The following is a 20,987-nucleotide window of genomic DNA, read 5'->3' as shown; positions in this document are numbered from 1 at the left end:
TTATACAAAAAACAAATGTAGTTGACGGTGAAATAATAATGTTTTTTTCAAACTGGCAGCTATATCGTTTCAAGGAAACTACGGTTACTTACGGTACATTAATACCCACGGGCCGCCAGTTAGTGCTTTCATTTGAAAGATTGCGGCGTAATACAATTGTGGAAATTAAAGCCCTGACTCCTGGGATAAGACTCAATAACATATTTATTTGATTATTGTCAAATTCCCATTGCAATAACAGAAAGTAAGGTAGCAATAACTAAACAATTTTCAACGGCAAACAAAAGGTGAAATTGTGAAACGTAATTTTCTTCAGCGAAACTTCAATTAATTTCTGCAGCCGACTCGATCCAATTGAGGTACCGTATCATATTTCGACATTTGAAACGAGAAATAAATCAGCAATGATTTTTCCAGTGGCAATAGTTTCGACGAGCGGCGACCAAGAGCAGCATTGAAAAATAGAAAAATTAAAAGGGAAGGAATCGTGTGCTATTGTTTACGTGGTCGAGTTCAATTGTATTTGCATTCAATCCGTTCGTAGCTAGGGATGTAAAATACGGTATTGTTTTGCCGCCCGAATAACATTCGCGGGCGTTTAGATATTTTCTATTGCATTTTCACATTTCCCATTCTCTCGTTCCAGGTGCTGCTTCTGGAAGATTTTTTATCAAAGATAAGTGAATATTAGCTGCTCTCCATTGCAATACGATCGCGTCCGTGGTGTCACGTTATGTACTCTTAAACTACCTGTCGCATTTCCATTACCCTGACGAGACACTATTTGTGAGAATATTTTGTTCGCTATGTTGAATCCAATGTATTGCTTTACCTGCTTCTTCAGAAAATCACTCGTATTCCAAAACTATACCGTGTAATGGTGCCACAATTGCTTCATTTAAGTTTTAATTTTAATGTATCAAAATATCTTATTTCTATCATTGTGATTCTTAGCTAAACTGCACTTGCAAAAAAATAAATGTTAATATAATGCATAAATGTCTTCAAACGTTTTCATAGCGATCAATATCAATAATATCATAACACGTGAATGATACGAGTACATATCCACGCTTGTAGTAACAGTCTACTATTATTTATACAAACCAATGTCGTTGTCATCATTGATAGGTCAATTTCGCATTAATATTTTACTGGCACGGCCACTCCAGAAACGGCTGCGGCAATGTATTTCATAATTGACTTTGTTCCATTAGGGCTCTAGCAGACGAGCTACTTTTAGCACCAGCGGTTTGCAGCGGTTTAAGGATTACATCGATAATGCGTCACGTTTTGGCGACTAGCTGCGTTCGGTCGCAGTATCGAAAACGGTGTTATAGCACCCAGTCGGTAAAACGCGGTATATCTCGTTTTTCGCGTTCAGTTACTACATCGCGCGAGCAAAAACTGTAACCTTGTGACCGAACATTTGCGGGTGTAGCGAAAAACAGCAAAATTGTCGATCGACGATGCTAAAAATAGCTCGTCTGCTAGAACCCTTATGTGGCGGTTGCCGCGCTGTCTATACGGAAATTCTATTAGTGTACTTTCGTTGTCTTCTGTCCAGGCATGCGCTACATAGCACGTGACAATACTAGGCAATTATAGATTAAAACTCAGTTTCCCGTGAAAATCTTCAGCCAAATAGGTAGAAGAAACAAGTAAATAAGTTAAGAGAAAATACTTTAGACTGAAGTGCATGTAAGCACAAGTAACATCATTGAATGAATTTATATGCAGAGTTGATGAATTAGGGTTGAAAAGGCAGTACACAAACACAAGTTTTGAATGTTAAACAGCCTATAAAAAGGCGTATACGTGAAAAGTGCCGTATAATAAGACGCGCAAACAAAAGATGCGTTCAAGCAAGAAGTAGCGTTCAGGTTGTGCGATAAATAGGTACTCAGCAAAAGCAATATGATGCCAGGAAAATTTTAATTAAATCGGATTGTCTATTTTCTAGATTTCATTGCCAGATTCAGTAGATATGTTTATTTATTGAAAAATCGCGTACGATGATTTACTGAAGCCGGCAGCATTTCCTCTTTGAATTCCTCAGCAATTCTTTGAGAGAAATGCGTGCCAGCTCTTCGGTCTACACATAAAGTCAAATAAATATTATTTGACTTTAATAAAAATGTTAAGAGAAAATGAAGAAAGGTGCCATATGTTGAAGTTGGTAGAACCCTTTGTGGTTCAACTCCGGGACCTCCACCGCCACACTTATTTATACCTAATAACAGTAGTGTTAAGCGATGCTATGTTTTGGTGGGGTAAGGGTGATATACTTTTCCGAGGCGTTCCAGCTTTGTCCTCAGGGATAGCGGCGCATTTGTGGCGGAACTCAGGTAGGAATAACTAAATCCTATCTGGAGTTGTCCATGAGCGGCAGTAATCAATTATCAACAGTTGCACTACATGCTCGTCGGCTACTCATATATTATTTAAAAAACATACCGTCCATTTTCTGGTCCCACGTTGCCGTCGTTGAAGGAGGTGCTGGCCGAGACGTCCCGGTCCGGGATCAGTCCGCTCTCCATGCCGAGCGGCGCAATGCATTGTGCTGCAACCAAATACACTATGTACATATCTCAGAACAATCATTATCATACAGTCATGTAAGTTCAGAAAAGCCTGGTCCCGATATACGGACGAATTTTACTCATCGAGATACGGATGAGTAAACGCGGTATATCGCGTTTTTCTTGGTCAGATACGGATGAGTAAAATTCTTCCCAAAAGGATCTTCTCCTTTCAATACCTTGGTACAAATCCAAGGTAGATGTGTTATCTGTTAAAAACTAGCCTCAGTTGTAAAATATACTACTAGTTTTGACAGCATATTTCAGTAGAGTTACGATATTAAAGGAATTAAATTAGCTAACTTACACCACTTTGGCTTGAATAATGATATTTTGCCCTATACTGCATATAGTGTTCGTGATCTCATCTGTGCCTACTGTTTTTACCTGACTAGGCTCGTTCGTTTGTTCTTTAAAATTAAGGAGGCGCATAACATATTAAAATGTTAGTTTCATTGGAATCAAACAGCATTATTCCTACATTGCTATATCAGTCAAAGGACAACTACTTTCATATCGTTACTGTAAGTAAATAAAAATAAGGAATATGCAATGTGTCGAATCACATGCTCAGTTTGCCCTCCGTTAGAAAGGAAATGGCGAACTGCACCATTATTTCCGCCAAGAGGTGCTACGGGAACAGTACGTCCTATCATTATAAATGTCTGGATATCCTATTACTTTACACGCTGACTTCACAGGACGGGGTCTGTTTTAAATTCAACAAACAAAATGCATAGTGGTACAAAGCTGTGCTACCATAGAACTGGTATGTACTAACAAAGGATTTATAATCAAATTAAAGGTACTTAGGAATTCAATTGGTTTTAAATGTCCTGTCTGAGTGGTCACCCGTCATCGAGTGGACTGCATTAGTCCGATTCAAAAACATTTATTGAGTTAAACTTGATACTTATTACCGACGGAAACATTACAGGCAGCATTACATGACATGTACAAACACGGGCCGCGGGTTAATTAAAACTGAAATATGGACTCTGATTGATTCGAAAACTGCGAACCGCATCGCTTAAATATTCTTTAACAAGTATACGCGTGCTGGTCAGTGGCATTTCGAGTTCGGTTGTAATTTAAGCACGAAATTGATTTCATCGAAACAGAATTTACAATCAGATTGAATGTATCAGCGGTTTAGATACCGAATGAGCATGTACAAAGTTAGGGTAACTCTGTGGGTAAAATCCGGCTGCACCGCCACATTTATTTTAGCCTTTTAATTGCAGTGTTAAGTACTTTTGAAGGTGGTAGAACCCTTTGTGGTTCAACTCCGGCGGCACCACCTATTTCTACCTAATAACATCAGCGTTAAGCGCTGCTGTGTTCCGTTTTGAAGGGTGTGGTAAGGGAGACAGACTTTTCCGAGGCGTTCCAGCTTAGTCCTTAGGGGTAGCGGCCTGTGGCCGACCTCAGGTAGGTATATCTAATTCTATTTGGGGTTGATTACAGATGTCCATGGGCGGCAGTAGCCATTTACCATCAGGTGGACTGCATACTCGTCTGCTACTCCTATATTATATAAAAAAAACTCTGTTTTAATTTGACGGGTTATGATAAGAAAAATCTCAGGCTTATAAACTTAGTCCTCATCCGTAACAACGCATCTGTGTCCTACCTCAGGTAGGACTCTAATCTTATCTTGAGTTGATTAGAGATGTCTATGGGCAGTGCCCACTTACCATGAGGTGGTTTGCTACTTTTATATTATAAAAAATACAGTAAAATACCAAAAATAAGCTACATAAACTCCTGAGAGAGTTCGTTAGCAGGACGCTCACAGGTAGGTACTAATGTTGCGTGCTATTTGGACAAAGTTAGTGGAACTAAAGTTACATGAAATTCCAATGTGGCTAGGCAGCTTTTAAAACAAGAAGACTAATTAGGAGACATGTAGACTATAATTGAATTAAATTCTCAAAATGTGTTTTCAACGCTGCAATTACATTAACTGTTATTAATGTAATTGTTATTAGTGTTAATTCTGCAAGGTCTACAGAACAACTTATACCATAGATCAATATAAGTGACTCTATTCTACTTTAATAATGCTAAAATAGAAATCGTTTTATGTCTTGTTATAAAATACCATTGAAGATGATAAGAAATTATATAAACACCTTTGTTAGAGTTAACATTAAACTTCATGTGCACGCGTTCATAGGATTATGTAAATATTTAATAATCTCGCGTATAAGTCAAGGAATCTTCGCTTCTAAAAATAATCCATTTTAGTGAATAAATTAGGTAGCCGGTGATCATGCCCAGGCAGGTAGGGGAGTTTGAAAAGTTGGAAATACACTCGTAGTACTCGTAGGTATAAGTGATTCCGATCGATCCAAAATATAGGAAGTCGTTTAATATGAAATGGATTGTAGCTGCTTTCCCTATTTTAGGGTTTGTGTAGTGATAAATCACGTCTAAGTAGATAAGGAATGATGAATTACATTTTAAAGCGTTTTCGTTATACATAATACCTTTAACTTACGGTACCTATATGGTACAAAAGAAACAAACTAGTGCACGGTAATCTCATTTCATTCAGTCAGTCACTTTTCATGCAGATTTGTTGTGATGCACCGTTGACTCCGTCTATTAAGAGAATGAAGGAAACAGCGTAACAAGAACCAATGTTTTATTGAAATAACTGAAATAAATTCCAGGCGTCTAGGTAGTTTTAAATTAAACTCTTTTTAAAATAAAATCTTATTATAGTTTCTGCGTTCGCGACAGCATGAAGTACTTACTAGGGCCATTTCGAGATAGTATCGGGACGCAATAATGCGAACCACCTGCACAATGTGCATTCAATGAATAGAAACGTCCACGAAAAGTCGATTGCCGGTTACACGCCGCCGACACCAGAACTGACGGCATTTCACGTCGTGTCACTTCACTGTGGAACAATAGCCTCTCGAGCGCATTATTGAACCGAATGCACAAAAAGTAATCAACCCGTACGTCGCTGCATAAACCCAATCGATACGTAGTTGTCGTAATTTTATTCAGAACACGCCTAGAGGAATATTCGTGAATTCGTCATCGTGGTTGTCGGTGTATCAGAAACAAGTTATTGTCATGCAAACCGAACCGGCGCCAGTTCAAATTTGACAGTTGATAAGATCAACGGAGATGCACGACGAAAGGAGTTCAAGTAACTATTTGTAATTAGTATGTATTTATGGGTTAGAAGTCCCACGTAAAACGGAACTTACAAAACTTTCGGAAGTCATGTTAGAATTATTATTTTAAGTATTTCGATACATTGTACCTGGGTAACCATAAAGCGACACATCTTGTATCGAAAACAACAATAACACTGAAAACATATCCAAGGATTAATAAATACGAATCGCGAGCTCATGTCAGCACGAAACGCGTGCACATATTTTTACTGCATGTGTTAAATTAAAAAGAGCACCGAATTAATAATCATCGTAGCTTACAGGGCCTCATGCGAATTTCTCATCGGGCTTGTACTACAGCATATTATAATTTCCGAGGGGTCGCTCATTAGTCATCTATCAAATGATATCGCGTGCGTAAAGTACGCGAGGCGGCAGACCAACGTAACACTCCGTTGCAATGTTTCATAATTCTAAATTCCAAAACACGACACTAATTTGGCCGGTGTCAAAAATTTGTGATTATTACGTAAACGCTAACATAACTGTTTTATAGAAATTAATCTTTCTGTACGACCGCTTTTTTTTTGATCCACTATACCTACATTGTTATGTTTATTTTAAGTTTTATTTAAGCGCCCTTTAAGGTGTAATTGTAAGCACGGTAATCATTCACGTTAATTTTGCATCAAATATTTACATAGGTATCAAATATTTACATTTTCGATCCCATATTTTCACATTTGAAATACCACTTCACGTTTTGATTAGATCCATCTATTCTGTTCAAGAAGCCACAAAATTGGCAATTATGTGTGATTTACGCAAAATACATTGCAAATCATACCTACGAGTAGATTTATCACATCATGTTTACCACAGTGAGCATTATGTTTCATCGTATCAGAATTTATTGATGTTTAAATGTTAATGGCACATGATAGAGTATGCGAGTGCGGTGTTTAATCACACTATTCACATATGAACCACGGTACATTGCGTCGCTTAATTAGCTGCCGGCAGTGCTGCATGATAACTTGCGTCGCCGCTTGGAATGTAAAGACAAGTTCACGGGAATACGCCATAGGATTGTTATAACTTTGCTAATTGTGTATAAAGTTGTGTATATGTTATATTCAGTTAACATCTGTCTAATCTCTATTGAATTTGCAACGACTAATGCCGGTACTTACATAGCACGGCACGATTGTCTTCTGTACAATGCATTGAACGTGAAATATGCATAGAAAAAAATATAATCTTCATTAGTGTAATTGCAACTGTTTGGCTGATTTCGATGGGATTACTATTTCAAAAAGGTTCAAAATTTAATATCCATCAATGCTTAGCAAATTTAATGAAGCTCGAAATAATATGGGTATAGACAAAAAACGGTTATAGTTCTTGACATGAAAATCACCATAACAAGCCCACTTATATCTGCCAGTCAGAGCCGATTTGTCTTCGAAATCATAAGACGTAGAAAGCTGAAATTTAACATCATAATACGTGTTATTTCGCTCGCATTTGCAGTTGTTAATATTTTAGAACATTTTTGGATATTCGAGTTTTTAGATTAGTCTATAAGGAATAATCAGAACCGATTTTTAAGTAAGAGTTATGGAGGAAATGTCGATAAAATTTGTCGAAAGTGGCAGGAATTCAAACAATTTCATTAGAGAATTTCCAAATTTGATATGTATGTTCTATATGTGGTAGCTATATAAGTGAGTAATAATCAAAACAATGCGTTTAGAATAATTACAATAAATATTTTTTCTGCACCAACCCGTATTTGAGTAATGTGGCTGAACAAACTTTGTACTGTACACTTTCGTCAGTTGTTAAGAGAGACTCGTGCCCAGAAATGGGACATTAAAAGGGTTGCAGCCATTTATTCTTACAAGTACGCAAGCAAAAAACATGCTTAGCATTACAAGACGTATATTTTCAGACTGAGCTTTTTTCACACAGCAGTGATTACAAATGTTATAGGTATATGCTATTTTATTAATTCTAGGTAAGATCAATTTTCAATCGTAACTTAACTGCAAAAATTTGCCCTATAAAACTGCAAAATATTTAATGTTACGAAACGGTGTTCTAAATTCTGAGTTCTGACTGGTTTCTGAATAATGATTCCGAATTATACCTACATTTAATTACAATGCAGGACAAACAAAAATACAAGCTGGTTCATCAACCAGAAACAACGTTTTTTTTAACTGTCATTAGATATTTCCATCGGGGATCAAACCCAAATAAACAATACATTTGTTACACTGCTTGCGTAATAAAGGAAAATCTGTCGTTATTACTTTACAGTGTCAATAGTCACAGTTAACCCAATATTTTCAGAGAATCAAATACAGGCATTTCAATTCACAAAGCAAGCGGGGAAAAATAAACTGAAAACTGGAGCAGCCTGTGAAATTACTCATAATTAACCCTTTGCAATCGCCGGCCAAATAAACACTCATACGTGTGTTCAAAGTGTACATTGACGTGTTATTACGGCGACTGTTTTTTGCCGAAGCCGTAGACCACCTACATTATAGTAGTTTCAAGCTCCTACCTTAATGTAGTCAACGTTAATGTTCACTACTCGTTTATTTGAACCGACCAATGCATCCTGACCAAATCTGTTCGAAATAAACAAATACACGTTTCAAAAGGAAAAGCATTCATTTCGCATATGGCATCAATCGCTCCGAGTAGCCGTAGACAATTCAATAACTTTCTTAATTTATATTCATCGAGTGACTGCGCGAAGTAATATATGGTACCGAAGGCAGATTGATATCAATGAAAAGTCGCATAGCCAATGAATGTTATGTAAACCTGAACTATGCACACGTGGCGTGGCAGCCTCGAACAATGGCATTTAAAGCATGGCGTTTTAAACGGCAAGCATAACTTGAATGTTTTCCGTTAATATTTGCTTTGGCAAAAGATCCGAGGCGAGTGGAATCTTGAAGCGAACGGAATATAATTGTGGTTAGTGTAATGGTGCAAAAGACAAACACTTATAGGTCAAATGCAAATACAAGTCGCTTGTTGCGTGTCTCGTTATTTAAGCAGTGGCCTCTTGTTGCTCAGCGCACGAGAACAAATTGCAAACGTCATAACGCTAGTTTTGAATATTAATAAACGCGGATAAATGATTCCGCTTAATGCTTTACCATTTACTCTGTCCAGCGACTCGCAAAGTGTATGCGTTTTTATATCCAAAAGATACCTATACTTTTTCAACTATCTCAGTAAATAAATATATTGTAGTTTTATTAGAAACAGATACTGGACAAAGGAACTGATAACTCGATAATAGAAAAGCCAAATGTAATTGGAAGAAAAACTAATAATACATTTATACTGAAAGAAAGTTTGAGAAGCGTCGAGTTTGTGCGTGCTTACGATCTTGCGTGACATGTAGTCGTCTAATGAATAATAAACAGCACAGTGGCGACTCGCTACTCATTCATATCCATCCACAGAAGGATACCTATATTATTTTTACATAAAACGATTGAATGTCAGCTTAAATTGTCCACAATATTGGCTCAAGCCCGTATAAATTTCATCGATTCTCACTCGGCAAATCCACGAGCGTAGGCATCGGTTACCAGGAGACAAATACATAATAAATTTTCATACACTATAATACGTCGGGCATAAACCGACAATGTAACCAGTTTTTCCTTTACAGTGAAAAGCACTTCGCGTGATATCGTTAAAACTATTATTTTAATTACTTTCATTGTATGTAGGGAGGGTCGTTAGCTTTTCGTCGGACGATTCATTTTAAATGTTTAGTAGTTTTCGCGACAAACGTGGTGCTTATCGATCACCTCGTATTTCTGACGATAACGGTTCGTCCGGTACCTCGGTAATGGCTTACGAAACTATTCAATACACAGACGTATCTACAAATATAGAGGTCATAATTACTGGCCCACTGGAAGATCAATAAAAGCGGGCAACGCTCACTAGGCACATGCATAATGAACGAAGTCGGTAATCAAGCTTTGGGCGATTTCGATCAGGAACACATATTACGGGTATTCGTTTTTTACTTTGTCTTGAAATCGATATGAGACGAATAATAAAGTGATACTGTACTGGTGAGTTTTAGTTACGTGTTTAGTTCAGGCTTCGCGAGCACGGTGCGACTAGACGAAACATATTAATATTAATTGAGCAGTGCAGTGTTCCTCGTCTCGTGTCGGTACTTATTTTGTATGAATTGTTCGTCCTGTGATCGGTAGGAACAGAGCTTAAGACGCGGCCGCGGCTTCCGTTTTCATTCTTTAAAATCATTGGCCATGACGTGATTTGCCATTGTCGCCGGTACCGGTCGTTACTACGTGAACTGTTTAAGAACATTCGCCAACTGCCATACAAATTTTCAACTTTTTTCTTGACATTTACCTTTTTGGGTTTCCTTTTGTAGCATCATACAAAGAACTCTGTAAACAAATGTTTCGACACGTTTTTGCGGAGTTTAAATGCCAACGGTAAACAAGGGTATAAATAAACATGTTTGTATGGTAATCGTTGTGAAACGAAGAACTTGGCTAAGTGGAACTTTTCTCGTGACGAAGAAGTCATACAAATGAGGCGATCCATGGCACAATTGAAATTACACTTGAAAAGTATGAATACTTGTGAAATTTACAATTCTTCGTATATCTCGATGGAGTGACGTCGTCCGAAGCGAGAGCGGAGAAGTTTCTAATTAAATATTAAGGGTGTCAATGAGCAGCTGAGGGCCGGGGAGACTCGGCTTTCACACTTAACTCTGATAGGTATGTGGAATGCAAGGCCGTCGTACCAGGCGCTAAGCGCCGAGAACGGTGGTTCTGTGTTCGCCGGGAACCTTTTATACAGGTTCCGCTCGATCAATTTGCATTGAAAATCTCCACAACCGCTAATTCCGCTTAACATTCTATATATCCAACTGTTTCTATTTCCTACACGATTCTGCGTTGTCCGTAATAAGACAGTTTGAAAACCAAGTTCAATTTTTTATAACAATTCAAATAACTCAGCGATAATTACACTGCTATTAAAATATGAGGAAATGGCAAAGTCGAAATTAAATTTTAGTTTTTCATTAATAAACTAAGTATTAAATAAAATATCGGAAACTGCAGATTGGAATAACACAATTGAATTTTTAAGCGTAGAACTTCTGACAAGTTTTCATTTAACTTGCTTCGTTCGTAAGTTCGATTGAGCTAAAATTAGACATACCTATAACGCTCGTTATTAATAACCAATCTTTCCAATGTAGTAAAATTTCGATCTGTGGCAAAAGTCGTTTAGAAAACACGCGTATACCTATCTCCGATAACCATGCAGTATTATAATACAGTGGAGCTGACTGCTGATGACGTCGGAAAGTCGTTATAGAAACTCCTCAACTACAAAAGGCCGTCATGATTGAACTCATTGGATTTCTATTGGCAAATAATAATACTGGAAACTCCTGGATTAAACTATAAACAAAATGAATTTGTTGGTTTGTCGGTGTGATCTAGTGGATGTATGATGATTCAGATGGGATTCACATGCAACGACAATGAATATTATAGGGAGTAACGGTTATTTTACGGTGTTTATCTGAAATATGCAAACCGCGGTTATCAATATCCTCCACTACTCTCACTGACGTTTACTTGCGCCTGCATAGCTATAGTGCTTACACCGCAACAATTTTTATAAAACTTTGTAGTATTTTAAGTAGAAATTCAGACAAAAACTATATTTAAACATTACATTAGCAATGAACGAGAGTATTCGGAGGCTAGAAATATCAACAATTAGTAGAAATTATTCTCAATTTCATATAGAAGCGATGTAGCGTTAAATATTTTTGTTTCTATATGTTGATAATGTGAGGTCAGTCACTTTTAAAAATGTCTCTGGCACCTTCAGCACCAGGTGGGCCGCAAGTTTCGCACATCTAGCAAAAATTGAATATCAGCGTTAAAAGTGGTCAGTGAACTCATATGTCTTACGTTGTTACAGAAGTGAGAATTTAGAGTGCATGCGGCATTTGGTCTATAGTGAAAAACAATGCAACGTTCGGCCGGCATTTCCGCTTCCAGAGGTGTGTGGCTCCGTAAAAATATTACACCATCCATCACCGTTACACCTCGTTAGAATAAAACACCGACTTCGGTGCGGTTCCAGTATCTCGCGTATTATTCATGACATCTATTGATCATCGCTGCAATATGCGCATTACTGTTACCTGTTGCAACTCGAAACGTTTATGTTAGAGATGTGCCGAGTCAGGTCGACTCGAGTCAGTACTCGAGTACTTACATAAACTCGCATACTCGAGTACCAATAGTGAGTACTCGAGTACCAGTAATACTCGAATACTGACGTTACTCGTACACTACAAATACTACTCGTACAAGTAAAAACTTGATAATTTTGTTTAGTGAGTGGCGTTTTTTTTTTTTTTGCTCTTCCGTATTTTTTTGTGTAGTGAGTGGCGTTTTTTTTTTTTTTTGCTATTGGACTGTATGTTGTACAAAGTACTCGAGTACTTTGTGAATACTTTGGACTCGAGTACTGACTCGATTCTTTTTTATATGAGTACTAAAGTACTCGAATACCAAAATTGGCCGACTCGGCACATCATTAGTTTATGTGCACGCACGTTGCCTGTTCAGTCCGTCTTCCGAATCGCGGTGCCACAAACGTAATATTTAATTCAAAGTGATTTCGTGGTACGGCTGCCTTTCAATGCGTCGAAGGGATGCATGCTGCAGGTGAACATAATTTTTAAGAATGGACGCATTATTGATGTCTGAGCGGGGTCTACGAACGATCGTTAGGTGGAAATCGTTCAAATGCCGATGGCATATCGATAATTAATAAAAACGTGGGCTGCCAGTGTTTGTCTGTCTTCCTACACGCGGTGCCATAAACGTTATATTTAATTCAGATGTTTTCGTCTTGCAGTTGCCTTTCAACACATTGACAGGGGTATTACATGTTCGAAGTGAAATATTTTTTAAGAATGGACACATTATTGATAGTTCCATGGGGTCTTTGCACGATAGTTACGGAGAAACGTTTTGTACGTTTCTCAAAAGTATACCGGGAAATAATAAACGTGTGCTTCTAAGACGGAGTTTAAAGAAATAGACTTGAATTGAGTAGAACGATATTGTGTGAACCAAATAATTACAGATAACCAAGTAACCTATTAATTACAGATAACTTATGAAATTAATATGTTTATGCGAAAACATTAAAGAAGAGATATATTGCACTGTACATCGTTGCAAATAGAAAATTACATATAAGTAACCTATTAATTGCAGATAACTTATGAAATCAATATGTTTTATGAGGAAACATTAAATAGAGAAATAATTTGCACTGCATATCGTTGCAAATAGAAAATTACATATAGTAAACAGGGACAGCAATAAGTTACCGTAATTAATACAAAAAAAAAAACAAATACAAAAATGGCATCTGCGGTACGCATAGGTACATCTATTCATCGTCAATTCTTCACTATCTCAGTGCTAAGCTCAAGCCTCCTCGCAGGGTAAGAGGGATACACATTTTTAGACTTCACACAGCCTCAAAAACTTTTCTTTTCCTAAAGAAATCTCAGGTGTTTGGATCTCCTCAGAATGTTCAAGATGAATTATTAATAAGTGCACCACGTATTGCAAAATCAGATATGCGTGCCTGGGATTTGAACCTCGGACCCACAGATTGACAGGCATAGTTTCTATACACTAGGCTATAAATTCTGATATGGCGGATTTTATATGTAAATGCATTGTAGGTACATACATTACATACTCCGAAAAGATATGTGGAATGCTAGTTTGCTGAACTCCCTTCAGACCAGAACAGATAGTGCTTTCTCACTACAACGTGCTTCAACCCAAAAGCTATCGTTAATTATCCAAAATGATAAAAAACCAATTCGCAAACTTTACACCATACCCGTATATTACTTGGAGCGAAACTAAACTAAATTCTGGTTATGATAATAACTGTTTGTATAGAATTGTAACTAGGTGCTGTAAACGGCGTGACCAATTTACACAGTCGCAGTTTCTCGTACAACTAAATTTATAAGACACCTTATTTATTTAAATTTTCTAAAGCCAGGTAACTTCTGTACTGGGGATATTTCATAGAAAGATTACTTCCAGTGCCACTTTATAACATTACCCGCTGATATAGTGCCGTGGACGGCATTCTAGTGCCTCGTAAACTTCTAAATAGCGATTAAATGAGTTTCCCCTTACAATTATTTCCATAAATTTTGAGTTACTAGATATGCTACTGAACTAATAACTAGGTATACCATCCACTCCGCAAAATTCACTTTGGTATACACCATCTCACTAATAAATACACACTTCGAATAGACATTTTTTTTTAAAAAAAACATTTTATTATAACATACTTATACAAATAGAGAATATTATCATCCGGCTAACTTGCATAATATTCATAACATGCACATAAGGTACCGACCAAACCACCTTCCTACCACAGTGTTATAGTTGAAACTCGCTACTACATTATACCTATAACTCCAACTATAAACTTGAAAGCGTTTTGCAAAATCATAACCAGTTCTCGTCAACACTTTTGGCGTGTCGTCTAAGTGCACCGATGTACGCTACGTTAATTTACGGTTTGACGCATATCTATGAAAGGGCAGACGGAACCGCATTTAGTTTGCAACAGTTTTTCCTGAATAAACTCTGCTTCAACAGTAAAACATCTTAACGATGACGACACGGATCCAAGAATTTTGTTCGAGAGGCTCGTTTGAAGAAACTTAATCAAATAATTTGTCACTATACAGAGGAATAGAGCGACGAAAAAAATACTCTTTTTAATTAACAAAAATATAAACTTGGTTTTCAAAATAAGTCGAAACACATTTAAAATAATAGTCGAAATAACTCAGATGTCGGTGAAGAAAGTCCTCTCATTGCAGAAATGTTTTTCCGTTCCCCTAAAAGGTTACAGATGGACTAAATTATTTTGCAAATGATTTTGAATACATTAAAGGACAAGTATGTCCTGAATACCCGATAGCTAACCACATACCAACAAGAATTCCGAATACATGCACTAACATGCATTCCAATTGATGCTGAGTGGACACTACAGCCGATGTACATATACAAGTCTACTACCAACCCCCAAGCACGACAGTGAAGTAGGTACTGCTAATCTAATTCTGATCTAATCTCAGATTAAATTCCTCCTGCACTAGAGCAGCCGTACTAGCAGGCTGTTCCGACCAATACATACCAACGCAAACCTTGCTACAAGGACATAAAGGCAGCAAAAATACGTTCTTCAGCTTTCCGACTCTGCCCGGTAACTTACATTCAACTGGTTACTTAAGGTAAAGTAATAAAAAACTAGGTAAAGTAATAAAACAAAAAAAAACAAAAAATCTGACTTTAAAAGCAGTCCAAAATAATTTGAATTCTCGTGGGTAAATAGACTATTTTAAATTTCTTTGCGTGATTTGTTTAATGTGAAATTCTTTCAACCGAACTATTTCAATCAGTTAAAACATCACAGAGTTATCGACGCATATACAGTAAAAAATATAAAACTCATCCATTGTAAAAATAAAGACGTAACATTCTATCGTATAAGACCACATACTGATGTTATTCATTCCAAAGTTAAACTAAAGTCATCAATATTAAAAGCAAAATTTACCATAAAACAGTGTTTCCATCCGCAACCTACTTTTCTTATATCTTGCTGGTTACGTTAGAATATTATAAGTTAATATAATAAGCCAGGGATAATTTAATTTCTTAGCGCGTAGTGTCCCGACCGATATAATAAAATCGGTCTAGTGCATTTTTTCAGTAACGTTAGTTTGAGTTTCCACTTCGAAAAAAATTTTCGAATTCAATCAGCTTGTCAAAATGGTGACCTAAAATATAAAAATACTAAAAATCACTCAACCTACAAAATTATGAAAACAATTTACAAAAATATTTCATATTTGGAATACTTTTAATGTTTTAAATATCCGTTGCTATTTTGGCAGGTTCAACACGAAAACTTTTCGTATTGCATGCATACTCATGCCGGCCTCCGAGCGGATTTCACTCAAAGAGCAACGATCACTCGTGTTCTTTCCGACAAGTGTCACCACGACAGGTAATGAACCCCGTGTTTGCAATCCTTTGAAGTGTGAACAGCAAAATATGATTGGCTGCCAAAGTAGCAGAAGTTCTCCTACTTCTGACGGATGATTTTCTTAACTTGTCTGTTTACATGTATGTGCCAAATCTTGAAATCAATTTTTTAACTACTTTCAATAAGCTGAAATTTAAACACCTCTGTAACTTTGCCATAGTATGGCACTTTCAAGCTAACTAATGACAGAGCTGGAAGATGACCATAGAAAATTCTTATTTAGACTGGACAAAACAGTTCCGTGCGTTTGGATTTGTTAAAGATATGACAAGTTCAACATTACTCGTACTTTTAAATGAAATATCAGAAAAGTAATAAAAAACTGTGTTCCGTCAAATACCGCCATAATATCATTATGTCTATATTAATAACTTTTGCTAATTATCGCCACACAATATAGACCAGGGTCGATAATTTTTGAAACCAAAAAAAATTACAGTAGAATGAAACCCATTGGAAAAGGAGGGAAATATGATCAAAATGAAAGGAAAAATAAATTACGGTCGATCCGAGTTCGGGAAGTGGGAGGGGGTGATTTTTAAGGGTAAAAAATGGTTTATCTTGATTTCCGGCTAAACTACACGTCCTATGCGAAAAAGTTCAATGGCAAAGTTGTAGGTAATAAAAAGATCTACAACTTTTGTATTTGCAATTTTTTCACATAACCTCAAAATTTGGGTGAAAAATTCAAAAAACCAAGTTTTTGGTTTTTTATTTATATCTTTTTCAAAAAAAATTTTTTTTATACGAAATTTGGTGAAAACTTACCTTATTATGTCCCAAATACACTGTAATTTATTTGATTAAAAATATTTATTTTTTCGCCTTATTTTCACTTAATATCAAAAAAGCATCCTAATTTTCAATCGAAAATTCTGACGTCAAAATATCAGCTTTTTTCAAAAAGTTTGGGGGCTTTTTGTTCGTTGTAATATCTACTTTCTGATGGTGTAAAAAAAATATACGTTACTATAGGAAATGTTACCAGAAAATGCAAAAAATTGAAAAAAGCCCAATTGTATTTATTGTCGATTCTCTTCTTGCTAGACTCCACTAAACGATTCAAAGCTGATTTTTTTATTTCATACACTTGCTTGTCATCTGACTTATTGCAGATTATACAAACAGATCCATCCATACTGATAATCTGAAAAGACAAAATTAAATTAATAATGCCTTCAAAGTTTTATCATGAGTATAACTAAATTTGTTTGTATAAAATAAACGAAATTACTATTTTTTATTCTTGTACTAAAATATCATTCAATTTTAATTTTTTAGGTTATGTTATGTTAAACATACTATTTATGAAAGAAAATATTACTATTTTTATTTTAAAGTTGATTAATATAGATTAAAATACAGATTGTATTTACCTTGCTATGTAGATTCCAAACGATTTTTTGAATAAAGTAAATTTCTCACAATTCACTTAGAGTAACTGAGCCTGCACGTGTATTTTTAAAAACGATGTTGTACACTGCTCTGTATCTCGAATACTGGCTAACGGTTTTTACAGCTGCTACGAAATAGCAGGTATGTAGTAAGGCCCAGACCCTCCTAGGTCCGTCCCCACTTCTCTATGAAATAACTTACAATGGGCTAAAATTTACCAAAGGTCACTCAGGTATATAAATTATCTTAAAACAGCAGTAAATAGACATCTACAAATATTATTTAAATAAGATTCTACAACTTTTTCAAAATATTGTAGATGTCTTATTAAATATTAACTTTATTAACTTATTTGTTTGTTATTTATTGAAGTATATTTTAATTTGCAACTTTTTCATTTATCAATAAAACATGAAATCTTACGTTTTTTGAGTAATTAAAGTGTAAATTTTAATAAATACCTCAAATGTACAATTTTGATATAAAAAAAATTTTCGAATTTGGGTTTTTTTCAATTTTTTGCATTTTCTGAGAACATTTCCTATAGTAATGTATATTTGTTTTTACACCATCAGAAAGTAGATATTTCAACGAATAAAAAGCCCCCAAACTTTTTGAAAAAAGCTGATATTTTGACGTCAGAATTTTCGATTGAAAATTAGGATGCTTTTTTGATATTAAGTGAAAATAAGGCGAAAAAATAAATATTTTTAATCAAATAAATTACAGTGTATTTGGGGCATAATAAGGTAAGTTTTCACCAAATTTCGTATAAAAAAAAATTTTTTTTGAAAAAGATATAAATAAAAAACCAAAAACTTGGTTTTTTGAATTTTTCACCCAAATTTTGAGGTTATGTGAAAAAATTGCAAATACAAAAGTTGTAGATCTTTTTATTACCTACAACTTTGCCATCGAACTTTTTCGCATAGGACGTGTAGATTAGCCAGACATCAAGATAAACCATTTTTTACCCTTAAAAATCACCCCCTCCCACTTCCCGAACTCGGATCGACCGTAATTTATTTTTCCTTTCATTTTGATCATATTCCCCTTCTTTTCCAATGGGTTTCATTCTATTGTAATTTTTTTTCATTTTTTACCATTTTTAAAGGCTTCGGCACTGGTCTAATAAGGCATTGTGTAGGTACATGTGTTCAGTTGCTAGGCAAAAAGCATACGCGCAAAATTGTATACGACGTTCTATACTTATATGTTGTCTCTAACCACATGTTTTGTGGAAATAAAAATGCAATATCTGATAAATATTGATTTTTGCAGCCAGGCTGATGCCTGTCTATCCTTGTATGTTCTATTTATTTCATCACCTAAGCTAACTCTGTATTAGAGGAATAAAAATACGCAGTTAAAAATAATAATAATAACTAGAAAATAATTACAAAAACAATCATCCAAAAACATCTCATATGTTAAAATCCGTCAAGGGGTGGAGCTGTAGGGCGTGCTAAAGAATAAGAGATATACATACGCTCGAAAAACCCTTCGCAGTCGGTTAAAATACCTACTTTTGCATATTCTTGCATCTTTTTTTTATAATATTGGAGTAGCACGATCAGGCAGTCTATCTAAAGGTAAGTGGCTACTACCGCCCATGTACATCAGTAATCAACCCCAGATAGGATAGGTATTCCTGCTTGAGGTCGGACACAAATGTGCCGCTACCCCTGAGGACTAAGCTGGAACGCTTCGGAAAAGTATGTAACGCTTACCACACCCTTCAAACCAGAACACAACAGCGCTTAACACTGCTGTTATGAGGTAGAAATAGGTGTGGCGGTGGCGGTGTACCACAAAGGGTTCTACCACCTTCAAGCTCTACCTTCATACGCTAGTATAGGAATAAATCCTAAGAAATATATTATTTTTTAAATCTAAATTATGACTTTCATTTCTCATCGAATTCTTCTATTATCATCTAAAATTCTGAAAATGTTTACCTAGTACGTACCGATAATAGATATAGTCAGTAGGATAATATATCTATGGTACTGATAGACTAAGCGCTTTCCACGATTCGTCAATTATTGCTAGGCGGCTGACGTTATGACACAATGATACATGGAGTTTTTAAAAACTGTGTGAAGCTTGGTTAATTAATACTACTCGTATTAAAATATACCTTTCCCTGCATCATTTCTGTTGCAAATATGGACCAGTAATTTGTCAGTGTCTCTAACTATATTAGGTATTTGTCTATCAGACCAACTCTAGTAAACAATGAGTAAAATTTTTCTTCTTGTTTTGTCATTTCCTGGCTTGAAAGAAATCTTAGATTTCAAACCGTTATTTTAGTTTAAATAAAAAATCGATAAGACAAAACATTTTTTATAGTTTGTTTACTAATCTATGTGTATCACATAGATTAGTAAAGATACTTCGCCACCTTGAAATTGAATGAAGCCACAAACGGCTTATTTTAGTAAGTTCTTTTTTTGCATCCTTGACAAATAAAAACATTTTTAGAGAAAATTCACGAATAAATAACTAATTTACGTAATAATTACGTAATAAATAAATAATTATTTCAAATATTTTAGGGACATTTTAGCACGGAGACGTGGCAAAACTTTTTTACGCAACTATTTCAATTCTCAAAACTGGGTACATTTTCTTGTTAGGAGTGAGTAATCTTTACTAATCTATGGTGTATCATAGTAATTAACAAAGCGTGTAAGATCGGTAGGCATTCAAACCAATATATTGGGTAAAGGGATGACAGAACGACAAGACTTATTAATCTTTTCTCACAGTTATTAGCAGAGTAGTAGACTTGACGTCTGTTAGTGTCACCTAGCGATGCAGGATATTATGCGCTCATTGAAATTAGTTTTACTAGTTCGCTAAGTTCCTCGGGCGTCTCGGCGTCTTCCTCAGTATTTCCATATTGCCTAAGCTCATTAGGATCCTGTGACACGATCTTTTGATGGCCGAAGTATTGGCTCGATGAATACCCTTCTCAGTGCCTATTCACTGGGGTACCGTAACAGGTTTTAATCAAAACGTTAGATTCCGTCGACGGTGGCTTCGGTGAATTCTTGATGAAATTACCTTGTGAATATACAAATACGGGATGGACCTCTCTTGGCTCTTACGAAACTTCAAGTAAAATTAATGTGTCCGTAATATTGATATCGTCTCGCCGTGGAAGTGTACATTTTAGAGCAAGGAATTGTTTTGTCTAGAATACAAGATTCTTGTGAGCGACGTTTAAAATTAGACTGGTAATTAAAATATATTTTCTTTTACTTGTGGCTAAGCCATAAAACCTCTACGATGGTTATTTGACAAATTTACACGGGCGGTCGTTAAACGTGTCACGTTTGAAAGCATTCCTTTCGCGTAGATAAGTTGCACTACATTATCGAAGTAGTGCGAAGCATTCGTTAGCAAGCCAAACGAGCATCCGCCGGTGAAGTTATGCTTTGATAGCCATGTGAATTTCACGTCAAACCGGGCCGGTACAATTTTATGCATGTTATGCAATCGAAACGCTCTTTCGTGACTAAACATTTTAAGCGGTTTATAGACGACCACTATCTATTGGCTCTTTGGCGTCCGTTTATTTTTTTTACGAAAGAATAATTACTATACTTTGGCCTGCTAAAGTGTCTGCTGT

At 35.9% G+C, this 20,987-nt stretch overlaps 1 protein-coding gene across 2 annotated transcripts in view; it reads right to left on the bottom strand.

Moving 5' to 3' along the window:
• Positions 1 to 20,987, bottom strand: part of Tkz (tyrosine kinase-like protein) — an 84,711-nt gene that overhangs the window by 31,152 nt on the left and 32,572 nt on the right. For both annotated transcript variants that reach the window (XM_073074602.1, XM_073074601.1), the window contains exon 3: positions 2,458 to 2,563. In XM_073074602.1, coding sequence (XP_072930703.1) covers positions 2,458 to 2,563 — 106 coding nt within the window. The remainder of the gene's footprint in view (positions 1 to 2,457; positions 2,564 to 20,987) is intronic.

The sequence above is a fragment of the Epargyreus clarus genome, unplaced genomic scaffold (genome assembly GCF_041222505.1).
Source record: "Epargyreus clarus isolate Ecla_fem2 unplaced genomic scaffold, WU_Ecla_fem_2.2 ptg000007l, whole genome shotgun sequence".
NCBI lineage: Eukaryota > Metazoa > Arthropoda > Insecta > Lepidoptera > Hesperiidae > Epargyreus > Epargyreus clarus.
This window is presented reverse-complemented; position numbering and strand designations above follow the sequence as displayed.